The following is a 14379-nucleotide window of genomic DNA, read 5'->3' as shown; positions in this document are numbered from 1 at the left end:
TTTAATCATCACCGTATCATTTTAAAGAACATGATGTTATGAGAATGATAAAATCTGAGTAGAGTTTAGTCTGGAAATATTTCAGGTCTTCCTTGAAAAGGCAGCATTGTTAGTACATTTTGCTGACTCTAAAAGACTAGGTACCTTCCATTATTAAGGGGTTTCCCTCTTGGTTTACATGGGTTGACCAACACTGAGTTATGGATGACATGTTTTTCCAATCATTAGCTTGTGGAACTGCTAAAAGTTCCAATGAAGACTGAAATGGAAGCTATCAATCTGCTGATCAAGAAAAGGAGTTGGAAGTAAACAGTTATTTCCAGCCCACGTATCATGTGAGAGAATTACTGGGCAAATATGACCTCATTTATATTATGTATGAAAAAAATAATGTAGTCACACTGAAGTAGATGAATTTTAGAATCCAAAGGCATTTAGATAAGTTCTGAACAAAAATCATTAAAAACATATGTCATTTTCCTCATCTTCGTTTCCTTCCTTCTTTTCATTCACTTGCATGAGTTGAAAAAGATAGGGTAAAGGAAAAGATATTTCCAGTGTTGAGGAAAGAGCTCCTCCAAATCACTCATAGTTCTGAAAGTCTTGTTAATAACCTCTCTTACAGTAACAGGTGACCTTGCTGTGAATTTGTAACATACTTAACAAGAAAACAGTCTTCCAATATCACATCTTCATTCTAACCTATATGTCATGGAACTACATATTTCATGCATGTTATTTCACAGATGCATGAAAATAATTTAAAAATTCACAGCTGTTTATCATGCAAAGCTGGCATGATGGCAAGATTTGAAGAGCTTAGACTTTAGTTAGAATCTGGGAAAAACAATGTGATGAGAGCATATATCCTGTGATCACAGGAATTTTTTTAATCATCTGTGTTATCTACATTCCATATATTTTGGCTTTTTATACATAGTCTTTTAAAATATTGAAATCTCAGCTTTTTGAGTCTTTCACCTCATCCTGTAGCTGGCATGACATGTCAAATGCTGGTTTGAAAAGAAAGCAGAAATCATACTCTACTAGCTTTAACCAATGCACGGTGATTAGAGAAAGTTGCACTGCAAGCTTGGTTTTGAAAATGAATATACCATGTAGATACCTTCAGTAAAAGCTGGGAAGAATATGTGAGCAAAAAATCTTTAAGGTTTATAATGTTTTGTGCTACTCATGCATCACCTCCCATTCATCCACACTGTGACTGAATTCTTCTACGTCTAAATCAAGGAAGTTTCCTCTCAACTTCCTGCTTCCTAGTACCTGCTAGAAGATACTTGCTTATGTGAGTAAAATAATTGTTTTGGGGAGCCTTGTGAATTTTTCTCTTTGGCTGTACCATGATGATTGCTTTTCTCTTCAGACATACATGGGAAATAGGAAACTGAATTTGACTGTCAAAGGAAAAATAGAAGCAATTAAGCGACATGTCTACATTGAGTATATAACATACAACAAAAAAAGCACTCAAAATTCGAATATGAGGATTGCACTTTGAAGGATCATGTTTTTATTTATTATGTAGTTGCCGTGCAATACCGAGTCTTTTTAAGAAAATGAACTGAGGAATAAAATTCTCTTGTGATTAAAAGAGAACGGTAATGATAATACATATATTCTGATAGATTATCTACAGTTTCTCCAAAATTTGATTTGTAAGATTGCCTGGTGGAAGTATGGCTCAACTTGTTAATTTCTCATAGTTTAAGAAATTATAGAATGATGAGAAGTTACTAGATCATTCAGTCTGACTTTCTGTATATCATAGTCTATTAAATTTAACTTGTTTAACCTTGTATTGGTCCAAGTAACTTCCATTTGGTTGAAGAATATTATCCAGAAAACCACGTAGTTTTGAAGACTTAAAGAGACTGAGAATGTGAGTGTGATTATTCTGGTCAGTTATACTTTCTGTTAAATATTTGTAAGTCTTTTTAAAAATTTTGTCTTCTGTTCCTTACCACTTATATGTGTATAAGCCAGTTTTGCTGCAGGTAAGCTGTGTGCAGCTGAGACTCATAACCAGCTGTTTTTATTGAAGACAACCATTCACTGTGATTAACTCTGTGTTTGTTTCTTGAAGGCATAAAGAATGGTGTTAGATTAACAGTTTTATGGTTGTTTCTACCTATGCATGGTTCTGAGAACAGCCTTGTATTACTCTTAATACTTCTGCGAATCAGATAAAATTCAGTATGCCCTTCAGACTAGTGTATTGAGAAATTTGATTTATGATGCTTGACTTACAGAATGCTTACATTCCTACCATTATATATTTCACACTGAAGAAATGCTTATGGTTTCTGGTAAGCAAAAATCACTAGTTATTTCTAATGGCATGAGTGAGAATTGAATGTGTATCCCCTGCATGGTCAAGGAAAGCTTGACTTTCCCTTCTTAGTGAAGAAAGGAACTATTTGCAGGCTTGAATATACTCAGACAAGTTGTAATGTTTAAGATACAGTCCCATTTTCTGTTTTCCTACAGCTGAGTTAAGTGGATTTCTGTTCTATACTTTTTAATTTGGATACCTTCTAAAATGCCTGGCATGCCCCATGCATGCTGTACAGGGTACTTAGGTGAACTGATATGGAATTCCAGGTTTCACTGAAAGGAGTATGTGCCTAAAAGAAAGGCATTGTGCCATTCATTGTTGTGGTCATGTGGAGTTAGCAGAGATGTGGAAACTAATTAACAAAGTACAAAAGAACAAAGAAAATGAAAGGGGAAAAAAAAGGAAATGTCAAAACATGAAGACAGTGGACTAGGCTTAGAACAGAGAGCTGCCCATAAAACTTACGGAATTTACTAGTGACAGACAGCTGTTGAGGGCTGTAAAGGAGAATGGAGAGAAGGCTGATGGCTAAACTAATTTCTGAAAAGTCAGAATTGTCTTGACTTATAGAAGATAGTAATGAATTGAAATTCAGAGGAGTTTGGCAGTCATATCTTGATGAAAAAATATGTAAGAAATAAGAGATTATAGTCTAATGGAGTAAATTGTCTTCAAGATGAAGAACAGCAACAATATTTTCAGGCTTTAATTTAGTTCTGAATTTAATTTAGTTCTGAATTTAATTTAGTTCATAAAGTATGCCTGCAGTTCTAGCACTTGAGTCTGTATGCAAAGTAGAAAAATGGCAGAAATACTCCTCCTCCCGTATCAGAAAGTTGGTCTTCAATGCTGGAGTAGAAATTTCTTATCTAGGAAATCCTAGAGGTACTTTCAGAAGCTGATTATCTCATTCTTCAGCAATCAGTGAGCTTCATGTTTGATCAGTCAAACCTCAGCTGCATTGTAGGACCTGAGTTTGAGCGAGATATTTTCTAGAAGGAATATGTGTCAAGGAATGTATGTGTTGTACACCTAGATGAATACTCTGATCTGAGGTAAGAGGGACGCATATAACAAACTTCAAAGTAGCTTTCAAAAATACTTGAAACACAACTAGGATGAACTGAGCTACCATCACTGCCTGTCAGCTCTCCCATGAACAGATCTCCAGTTGATGTTGTCATCATTGCTTTATCTGTGATGATGTCATCATACATCTTCAACTATAGCAGGGCTGACAGACCATCTCAAATCTACAGTGTATGAACACTTCAACACCAGCCAGAACAAATTAAAACTTGTCCCTGCTAGATGCCTCAGTCATGCTGGATGCCTAGGGTTGACTGAGAATGATGCCTTAAATTTTTAGTAACTCTTCTAGTTAAAAAAAAAAAAAAAGAACAAAACTTGTCCAGTTTTTGGCTGGACAAGCCACATAAGACCATGTGTAATCACAGTCTTGCTGTCTCATGTTCCCTGCCTCAGTCTCTTTTGTTACAGGAGCATTGCTTCATGTCTGCCTTTGCAGGTATAAAAGCATACGGTTTCTATAAAAAAAGTCTTCACTTTGACTTGAATTCAAATGATGTTTTGTGTATATGAAATTAAATGTCATAAATATTGCAAAGCATTTGACACTGTCCCACATGACATCCCTGTCTCTAAATTGGAGAAACATGGATTTGGTGTGTGGAGCACTCAGTGGATAAGGAATTCGCTAGATGGTCACACTCAAAAGGGTTGCAGTCAATGTTGTGATGTCCAAGTGGAGAGCAGTGATGAGTGGCATTCCTTGGGGGTTGTTCTTGGAACCAGCGCTATTCAACATCTTTGTTGATGACATGGACAGTGGGATTGAGCGCACCCTCAGCAGGTTTGCCGATGACACCAAGCTGTGTGGTGCAGTTGGCACACTGGAGGGAAGGGATGCCATCCAGAAGGACCTGGACAGTCTGGAGAGGTGGGCTTGTGCAAAGTTCATGAGGTTCAACAAGGCCAAGTGCAAGGTCCTTCACATAAATGAAGGCAATCCCAAGCACAAATACAGGCTGAGTGTTGAGTGGATTGAGAGCAGTCCTGTGAGAAGGACTTGGGAGTGGTAGCGAATGATAAACTGACTGTGAGCCAGCAGTGTGTGCACGCAGCCCAGAAAGCCAACCGTGTCCTGGGCTGCACTGAGAGAAGTGTGGCCAGCAGATCAAGGGAGGAGATTCTCCCCCTCTACTCTGCTCTTATGAGACCCCACCTGCAATACTGTGTCCAGATCTGGGGCCCAGAACATAAGAAGGACATGGACATGTTGGAGCAGGTCCACATGAGGGCTGTGAAGATGATCAGGGGGCTGGAGCATCTTCCGTATGAGGACAGGATGAGAGATTGGGGTTGTTCAACCTGAAAAAGAGAAGGCTCTGGCGAGACCTTGTAGTGGCCTTTCAGTACTGTAAGTGGGCTACAGGAAAGTTGAGGAGGGACTCTTTACGAGGGGGTGTAGTGATAAGACAAGAGGTAACAGTTTTAAACTGAAAGAGGGCAGATTTAGATTAGCTATCAGGAAGAAATTCTTTCCTGTGAGGGCGGTGAGGCCCTGGCACAGATTGCCCAGAGCAGCTGTGGCTGCCCCCTCCCTGGAAGGGTTCAAGGCCAGGCTGCACAGGTCTGGGAGCAACCTGGTCTGGTGGAAGGTGTCCCTGCCCATGGCAGGGGGGTTGGGACTAGATGATCTTTTAAGGTGCCTTCCAACCCAAACCATTCTATGATTCTGTAAAACATCAGGCTAGAAAAACAAGTCTGGTTTCTGTGTCATGTTTATATTTGCAATATGAAAAAGGCTTGTATCTAAATATCTGTGAAATGTTATTTGAAGTTTAGAATTTACAATACTAAAATAATTTGACTAACATTAAAGCATTCTAGTCAAGGAAAAGGAATGTAATAACACTTCACAGATCTTGACAAAAATATAAGAAGAATAAGTGGGGATGAAGAGGAAGGTTATCATAACCTTCAGGGCATCATGAATTTCCAAAGGAAATCTGAGCTCAGAAGTTTGCTTCTTGATTGGAGCCAGTGTATAAATGTGATCCATTCATACTTTGGCTTTATATAGCACATAAACCTTACTTGATGTTACTCTTGTGGCATGAAAGCTGGATGGCTATGGCAATTTAAACCAAGAGACATGTGGGCTCTACTTTCTGTAATATTCCCATAGAAGTCTGTCGTTTCCCCATAGGAAAGTTCAGATTTCTGAATGAGCTTCATATCTTTAGTAAATTAGAATTTTCTGTGCTTTTACAAACTTCATACGTTGTTTAATACTAAATTATCCTTATATATAGAAATTGTATTTGATGGGGTATTTGATCATCAGCCGTAACTCATAGAAGAACAATGACTAGGAAGTAAATGGAAAAATGTTAGGATAAGAGTATGTTAAAATTATGTTTAATTTCATGGCAAATAGGTTTGTTACAAAGCTACCATTATTCAATTATTTTGTTTCCCAGGTTTTCAGGGAAGTGTTATGTTTCACCAAAGTCAAAATTATAATTCAGCATTACTTCAGAATAAAGGATTATGATGCTCCAAATTGTATAATGATCTCCAAATGGAGGAGATCATCAGTTGAGGTTAAAATCCACATTAAGAAATGGAAATACTGAAGTAACTAATTAACCTTGATTTCTCCCTTGAGAGGAACAATGCAATATCAGGTATTTTCAGTAAATGTTATGAACGTTTGTGTTTCTCAATTAAAATAAACTGATTTTTCAAGACCATACTTTTTTATTATTTTTTCTTTTATTTGTCATGTCATTTATGGGTGAGTTGCAGTTTTGCATGCTGTTATGAAACTATAACCAATACTTTTATACCATTGGGTAGAAATATATGGAGGGCTACGTAGAAAGAGGAGAACTTTCTGTTATGACATGTTATGGTTAAAAAAGCGAAGAAAAAGTGCTGACCTTCTATTACTAGGAAACCATAAAATACGAAGATTGTATCTTCTCCAAAAATTTACAATAACATCATATTATTTAACAGATATTCACTGCTAGTACACATGAGGGTAATTAAGAAAATTACCATGTATGTCCACACACAAATTAATCTTTGTTACATGTAGTTTATAGCTCTGACATTGCTGGGGGAAAAAAAATCTTTTATTCTTTAATAGTAGATTATGTTCACATTCATGTACTTTTTGTTGAACAAAATAATACTGAAACATGCTGGTTTTCCCTTTCTTCTCTCCTTGTACATGTTCTAATGTCACTAAGAAAAGGCAATTTAAAGCTATGGTAACATTTACAGATATAGGGAAGCAGATAGTTTTCTTATTTTTTCAATGTAGGCTGTAAATAGACATTCTAAGCTATATGAAATACATACATGGATTTAAATGAGACCTTTTTAATAAGTATGAGAAGAAGTACAACATACTACAAAAATAAATTAATACAAAGTTTATTAAAAAGTTGGTATCTAATAAACTGCCAGTTTTTAAAAGCAAATTATAATTTACCCTTTAGGTGTTCTATCTAATACAAGAATTCTTGTTCAAGCATGCCTTCTTTGTTCTCACTGTAGTAGATATTTACTGTTAGTAATTTTTAAAGTATTCTTCAGTGGTGCACTTTATGACCCTTCCTTGGCCTTTGCTTCATTCTCTGTAATTGTTGTGAGAGCAGTGTGTCTAACTAACATGTGGTGGCACTGGAGGAAGTTCTAGCAATATACTTAGGTCAAGATACTTAGCCTGAAAATGACCCATTTTGCTCTTAATATGTATGGGCTTTTTTCCTAAAGAGTTACATGTAGTTATGCAGCTGTGAATCAGCCTCAGATAGTGGAGAAGACAAGTATTTGATTTTACAGTATTTCTCTCGCTTGTGTTCCTGTAACTCTGTTGTCTCAGCTGACTCAGGATTCACAGTAAGCTTCTTCCTTACACTGTTGAACAAGTGGCAGAGCAAAGTAAGAGGCACTGCTTTAGAATAATTAGCTCAAGTTCATGTAACTCATGAATTCGTGAGTGACTAAAAAATTAACATTCCCTCTTGTATTTCGAGAAAGGAAACAGTGTTCTCTGTGCTTCTGAACGCTCCAAACCCTCGGAAAGCTATGAAATGGTTTGATAGGCAGATCATTAGCACTGCATTTGGAAAGCAGAGATAATTGATTGTTAATGAGAAAAACACTTCACTTAAGTAGCACATTTGAGAACTTCAGTGCTGTAAAAATACATGGTATACAAAATAAACCTCTGTGAACAGTACTGAGGAGCATTCAGATTGGTTTGTGTGTCTTCTCTGAATCTTAAGTGTTTTGATAATAAACGAGGATGGAAGCATCCTGGCTGTCTCACAGAAATATCTGCTGTCATTTCAGGTGCATCAGCAATGAGCATTTTGGCAACCATAACTATTGTAGTTTAGAACTACCCAACAAATCAGTAACCTCATCTTAAACAGAAATGAAGTTGTAGGGACCTGCAGTATTGTTTCTTCACAAGATAAAGGGTAGACAAGAAGTTTACATTTCCATCCTCCTCTCTGCTTATACCCCAGGGTCTCTGGTTATTTACTGCTGTTTTATTCAGTGCAGCTGAGACTAGTTATCTCCCCTGTGATTTTTTAAGTCAGATCTTAAGTTGGATGTGTATTACAAATTACTTCCCTTAGATAATTTTTTCATATACAAGGAGAAACAGATTGCCAAGATGAGAAGAATCCATTCTATTACACGTGATTGTAAATGAAGCAGGCACAGAGCACTAGTAAGATGTGCTGCCTTCTTAATATTTTTTAAGTAGCATATAAACTATAGAGAAATTGCATGAGAGTATAAATTACAATTTTAAAGTTCTTAGTGTAGCTGCTTTGCACAGCTCTTAAATGTATGTTCCCTAGGGAAGAGAGGAGCCATTGTGCTTGAAAAGAAAGAGCTACCGGGTTAAATATCTTCCCTTGAGATGATAGGTGGAAAGGTAACTTCTTAGAAGTCCTGTGTCACCTGAGAAGACTTCTCACTCTGTCTTAGCTCATCTGGCTGTTCTTTTAAAGACAAAATTATATTTGTAATTGTAGACAGGCTTTTTAGGCCAGTGAAAGAAATACAGTCTGCATCTGTTTAGTGAGTTTGAAAAAGGTAAGTAAATTATAACAGTGGCTCCATGACAAGTATTTTATGTTCTTTCATTTCTTCCCTGCCTCCCCTCCCCAATTTTAATTGCAAACATGCTTTTGTAAAAGACATAGCTTGAATGTAACGGTGGCCAAATATAACCAGTGTGTTCTGATGGAAGTAAAACTGGCACTTGGACCAGAAATGTGTTTTCATCTGCAGTCTGGGCCATAGGAGTGCAAATGACTGGGCTGTGATGGCATGTTACCACTACCATCTTTTGAATAGATGACAGTAATTGCAAAATGCCTTTCCAAGCATCAGAAAGAATTATCTGCTCCTAATGATTAGTTTCTTCCTAAATTCAGAAGCAGGGTCAAGTAGAAGAGCCTACCTGGAAGGGTATAGATGATTTAGGCGAATGAATATTTCTGAAAACTGAGAATACCATGGGCTCATGAAAAGGCATTGAGTTCCTGTGTGCATCGGGAATCACAGCTTCCATTCACAGACATGTTTTTTACCAGGCATACCACTGCCACCATCAGCAACATCGTCTTTTTTACAAGGAGAGCTGTAGAAGGAAAGCTATTAAACTACAAAGTTTGTTCTTTTTTTATAGGCCTAAAAGTTACAGATTTCATTTCCCAGACAGTTGAAGTCTGCTGTTTCTTTGACAAGTGGTATGCAGTAACTAGGGATAAGCGGGATATCAGATGTAGTCAGCATGATCCAATTCAGCTGTTTCCCACATATCCAAATGACTATTTCTGTAAAGGAGTCACTCATAGAAATTATTAAAAATGAAGGTTTTCTATTTTAATAAATTGTACAGAGGCAATTCAAAAGGAAATGTTTCTACTTAAAGTACCCCTAATTTCAGGAAATTATGGCAGTTGAGAACTAGGTAAATAAGGCACATTTTTTATTGTAAAATTCTGGTTCGGTTTGTTGCATTGGACATCTCAGTTCTCCCCTTCCAAAATATATATCAATGTTGAAGACTGATAATAATAATTAACGCTGGTCTGAAAGTTTTATTGTAATACATACATTGCTCAGATGAGTTGTTTTTAAAGCTATATTTTTTATGTGAGGAGTATTCTTCATTTGATGATGTAATAATGTAAGGTGTCAGTCAGACCTTTCCCATGTATAATGTAGCATGTGGCTTTCTGCATTTATGAGATACCACACAGTGAACTAGATGCATGCAGGCATTACTACAGGCTAGGTATTCCATAGGGAGACATCTCACCGGCAAGGAAATTGTGCTTTTTTGATGATGAAGTCCTTCCCCAGCATGTAGGAAACATCCGTCATTCACTGATATTTCTTTTCTTTTATCAATGCAATTAATGGGGTTTGGGAGGAATGGTTAACCTTGCATTGTGCTTGTAGGTTGTTATTATCAGCTGAAGATGTAAAACAGTACCCAGTATATTGAAGTGCAGAGTAACATGAAGGTCTTGTATTTTTATACAATATTCTGGAGCAATATGTTCAGATTAATACAACACCGCTGTTGCTTTTTTCAGTAAAGAAAGTGGCATGACTGGTATGAAGTGGCATTGTCAATAGATAAATGGCCAGCCTCTAATCTACTACCATTTGTATCTTCTGGCAGTCAGTCCTGAAAGTTTCTAGAAAATCAAAATGGAGTGCCTCAACACATTCGTGTTCCTGTATGATGAGTAAGAAATCAGGGATTCAGTCTTTTTATCATTTACAATACAGAAGGCTCCAAAGACTCTCTGTATGATATACCAAGAAATTACAGTTTTGCTGCTGTGGGTATGCAGAAGCTCAGTTTTGGCATTTCTTTTAACTACTCTCTGTCTCGTGGTCAGGGAAGCTCCTGTCCCTCTTATTTCATAAGCCTTGTGCCATGTTTGGGAAGAAGGAACAAACTTGACCAAAGGTTAATATTTAAAGAAATAAATTTTCTCCTCTCAAGTGATTGAATGGAAATTAATCAAAGGCAGACGAAGAAAACAGGGTTTTAGAAATGTGTATGCTATTAAGAAATTATCTGTTCAGGTGCTTCATTTATGTCAGGCCAGTCAGATATATGTGTTGATTAATGGTAAAAATTTAACTAAAAATACTCTGTAATGAAACTCTTTTCAAATAGATGCTCTGTGAATTTCCATCTAGTTTTAATTTGATGGTTATTGTTGATGATTTATAGCTCTAAAAGTGTGTTTCAGTAGCACAGGATTTCTAAGACATAAGAATTCTTCTGCCATATTTCCTTTTCCAAACTCATATCATCTTTGTTGAAAGTCAATTAATTTGTTGCCTGGAAATCTCTGTTGGCCAAGTGCCACCGAGAGGCACTTTTTACTGTATTTTCTGCTCATTTTTAGTTGTCTGTTACTAAATTGTTACTGTATTTTCTGCTCATTTTTAGTTGTCTTCATTCTGATGTTCCATGACAAAGCAGAGCTCTAGTAGAAGGGCTCCAAGCCATTCTAGGGGTGTATACAGAGAGGGATGCATACAGCATGGCTCTGGGAATGGCAAACCCCATGTTTTGCTTGAGTTACCATTGGTGCTGTGTGCCAATACTGTACTGTAACAAAAACATCATCTATTCTCAGTTTGTCCTTGTTTACTAATCCAAGTGTCAGGGCCACAATGTATATTCCTTATTCGTGTACAATACCAAATAAGAACTGAATACTCTATATTTTGTATGCAAGAATATTGTTAAGGATTCCTTAAAAGCTTTAGGAAATAAGTAAAATGCTTTCAGAAGTCTGTGGGAGAAAAGAAAGGTATGTAATTCTGCACTATTTTGAATAGAACTTGACTGATCCTGTTCTCCACTTCAGAGTTGTTCTGTACTAAGTGTGTTCTTTTAGGTCCAGCATGATATCTGTAAAGGTGACATTAAGTTTTAAGAGATGTCTGGTGCTGTAGGAAAGTAATGGGCTATTTCTTTCCTCTTTTGGGCAGTTTTGGTATGAATCATGATGGAATTGGAAATTCCTGTGGGACCAAAGGTCATGAAGCAGCAAAGCTAATGGCAGCTCATATTACAGCAAACACCAACCCTTTCTCTTGGTCAGCCTGCAGTCGGGATTACATCACCAGTTTTTTAGAGTAAGTAATCTCTCAAAAAAACCCTGAGTTTTCAAAAAATTGGCACCTTTCAGGTTAAGTAGTAGAGATACCGTGACCTGTTCTGATGGCTTACATTTTTAAAATGGACAGAAATGTAGCAAATCACTTAGGATTTTTATTTTGTAGAGCACCTTTTCTGTGTAATGGCAAAAGTTTCTTCTGCTCTATTCCCCACCATACAATTACCATTTTTAATCTATTAAAAACATTTTTAAGTACTGATCATATCTCATTACTTTATTAATCTGAGGGTGAGAAATACAGAAGGGTGGAATTTGTTTATGAAGATGGGAGGTTTGGGGTTTTCTTTGAATACATGCATAATGTGAGGGAATCTAATGAAGGAAATAAGGTTATAGCTCTGTTCCTTCTACATTTCATTCTCCAGATTTTTTCATGCAGTCTTACGGGCTTTTATCTATCAACGTACTTTGGTACCATTGATAAGAATATAAAGATTATAGGAGAGGATGGCGTAGATCTTTATATTAATACCTTAAAATTGTGCTAACCTATACTTCTGTGGTGATTTTTATCCACAAGTAGATTGCTACCTGAAATTTTACTTCTGTATGAAAAAATTTAAACAGTCAAAATATGTTAGTCTCAAAAATGTGCTTATATCCATGTATACATTGTATATATATATAATGTATAATAAAGTATGTATTTTAAATTGTGGAAGACAAACACAGAACTGTGAGTTCACTGAGAACAGATTAATAGCAGGATTTTTTAAAATGGCATATCATGGACTTTATGGGAGCAAGTGATATTCGGTTGATGGGTTCAGTGCGATCAGTGCAATCTTTTTTTAAGAGTTAAAGGTTGTTCAGTAGTCCAGACACTTTATTTTAGAAGATGGACTTAAACCATTCAAGTGGTCTAACCATGAGATTTCTAAGAACAAAATGAGCTTTTCCTCCTCTTTCAGGGTTTTAACCCCAGAATAAGGTGCTGTATTCTGAATCTTACCTGAAGGGACCCATCTAGACCGATAAGTTTTCTTTAGGTTGGCTCAAATGTAGCTTCCCACACAATGTAGAGAATCACTGAATTGGAATGAAGAGGTGTTTGAGGTATATGCAGAGTCAGTGGGCAGAGGCAGATGTTTAATGTAGTGCTGTTAAGAGGAAAAAGCTCTATGGTTACTGTATCAGGTTAAGGCATTTTGTATTACTCCACTGAACTGTGCACCCACCCAGTTGTATGTACTGGAGCAATTAAGATGAGTGTCTGAACTAAAGCACACTGAATAAGTCATCCTTACATATATATGTGATACAGGTTTCTCACAAACAGGAGAGATATATATGTACTTGTTTAACCCTACCAATATATATAAAAAAATATACACAGTAGTTTTGTTTTATCATTACCAACAATTTCTGTTAATGCAACACTGTTCCCATTAGTTTTTCTAGCATGTTGTGCATCTGAGCTCTAACTATGACAAAGAATATAGTTTTCACATCTATTCTGAGAGATTATTTCATAGTTTAGTAGTTCTGACTGTAAACTTACAGTTTAGGTGTTTTCTTTTATCAGTTGGGCATTTGTTTTTTACTGTTACCATTCTGCTATTCTCTGTCTCATTTACTTCTATTTGTTGCTCTCATCTGAACTCCATTTTGATCCCCGTAACTGTCCTGACAATAAGTTGTCTGTGGAGGAAAATTTCAACTGATTCAACTGATACCTAAGAAGTAATTTCTTACGTATGGGTTTAGAGGAAGAAACATGGTAAAATTCTGTGGCTTGTGTTATGCTGCAAATGTTATAGAGCTGAACATTTGTTCATAATGTTCCTGCACAATTTTAGATTTGAGACTGAGCAAACTTTGTTGTTTCTATACTTGATATGTATGCAATGATCTTTCAGGTTCTTACTGTGAGATAAAAGAATGTTTAGCTTGTGCCTTACTACTTTATGTTTAATTTATAAATTAGCTTTATTATTTACTGTTAGCATCTCCATTATTCTTTTCCATTCCGTAGGTTTGATTCACTGTTAAGTTTAATTTTTAAGTCTGTGGGATGTCAGTGAAATTGTAGTTATATTAGCATAAAGCCAGAATAGTACTCTGGTGAATCTGTTCCCATAGTTCTAATCTCTGCAGGATTTTTGAGATACTTCTCTATCATTGCCAGTGTTTGCAACTCTACTCGAATTACTACCATGTGTGAATTTCATAAAAAAATCATTACTGAAGATACTGATATTTGAGCTAGAGTAAAAGAAAAAATTTACATGTAGCTTCAATAATAAATGTTATTTCATTATATTTTAGCTGTATTTTTGTAACCCAGAAGGTAGGTGTTATTTTTTTCAAAGCCACCTTGGATAAACATTATTTTACACATTACAATTATGAATAGATTTTCCAATTGTATAGGGTACTGTGTTAAATAACGTACTAAGAGCCAAAGATAACTTCTCCTTCATCTATTAATTTTTCAAGCTGTTTTAGAAAATGTCAGATTTCTCAAACATGATCTGTTCATCATAAATCTATGCTTTTTATTGTTCATGGTTCTAGTATCCTATAAATGAGTTTATATTTTTTTATTAAGATAGTTGTTTTATTATTTCATGAAGTAGAATAGTCTGTAAAACTGTATTTTTTTTACTAGTTTCTAGTTTTCCCCCCAGATTTTCAGGTCATCTCCTCAATGATAGAAGGAAGCTGTTGAGATACAGTTACACAGGTGCCTGCAGGACAGCTGTCAGAAGACTAGATCAGTTTTTTTTACCCATTCACACC

The 14379-nt window shown here is 36.1% G+C and overlaps 1 protein-coding gene across 1 annotated transcript in view; it reads left to right on the top strand.

The window, feature by feature from the left end:
- ADAMTS6 (ADAM metallopeptidase with thrombospondin type 1 motif 6) overlaps nucleotides 1–14379 on the top strand; it is a 162950-nt gene that overhangs the window by 64168 nt on the left and 84403 nt on the right. The window contains exon 10 of the mRNA XM_033009174.1: nucleotides 11447–11593. Within this exon, the coding sequence (XP_032865065.1) occupies nucleotides 11447–11593 (147 nt within the window). The remainder of the gene's footprint in view (nucleotides 1–11446; nucleotides 11594–14379) is intronic.

Source organism: Tyto alba, unplaced genomic scaffold (genome assembly GCF_018691265.1).
Source record: "Tyto alba isolate M040663 unplaced genomic scaffold, T.alba_DEE_v4.0 Super-Scaffold_42, whole genome shotgun sequence".
NCBI classification, from domain to species: domain Eukaryota; kingdom Metazoa; phylum Chordata; class Aves; order Strigiformes; family Tytonidae; genus Tyto; species Tyto alba.
The sequence above is the reverse complement of the archived record's forward strand: the minus strand, read 5'-3'. Positions and strand labels throughout refer to the sequence as shown.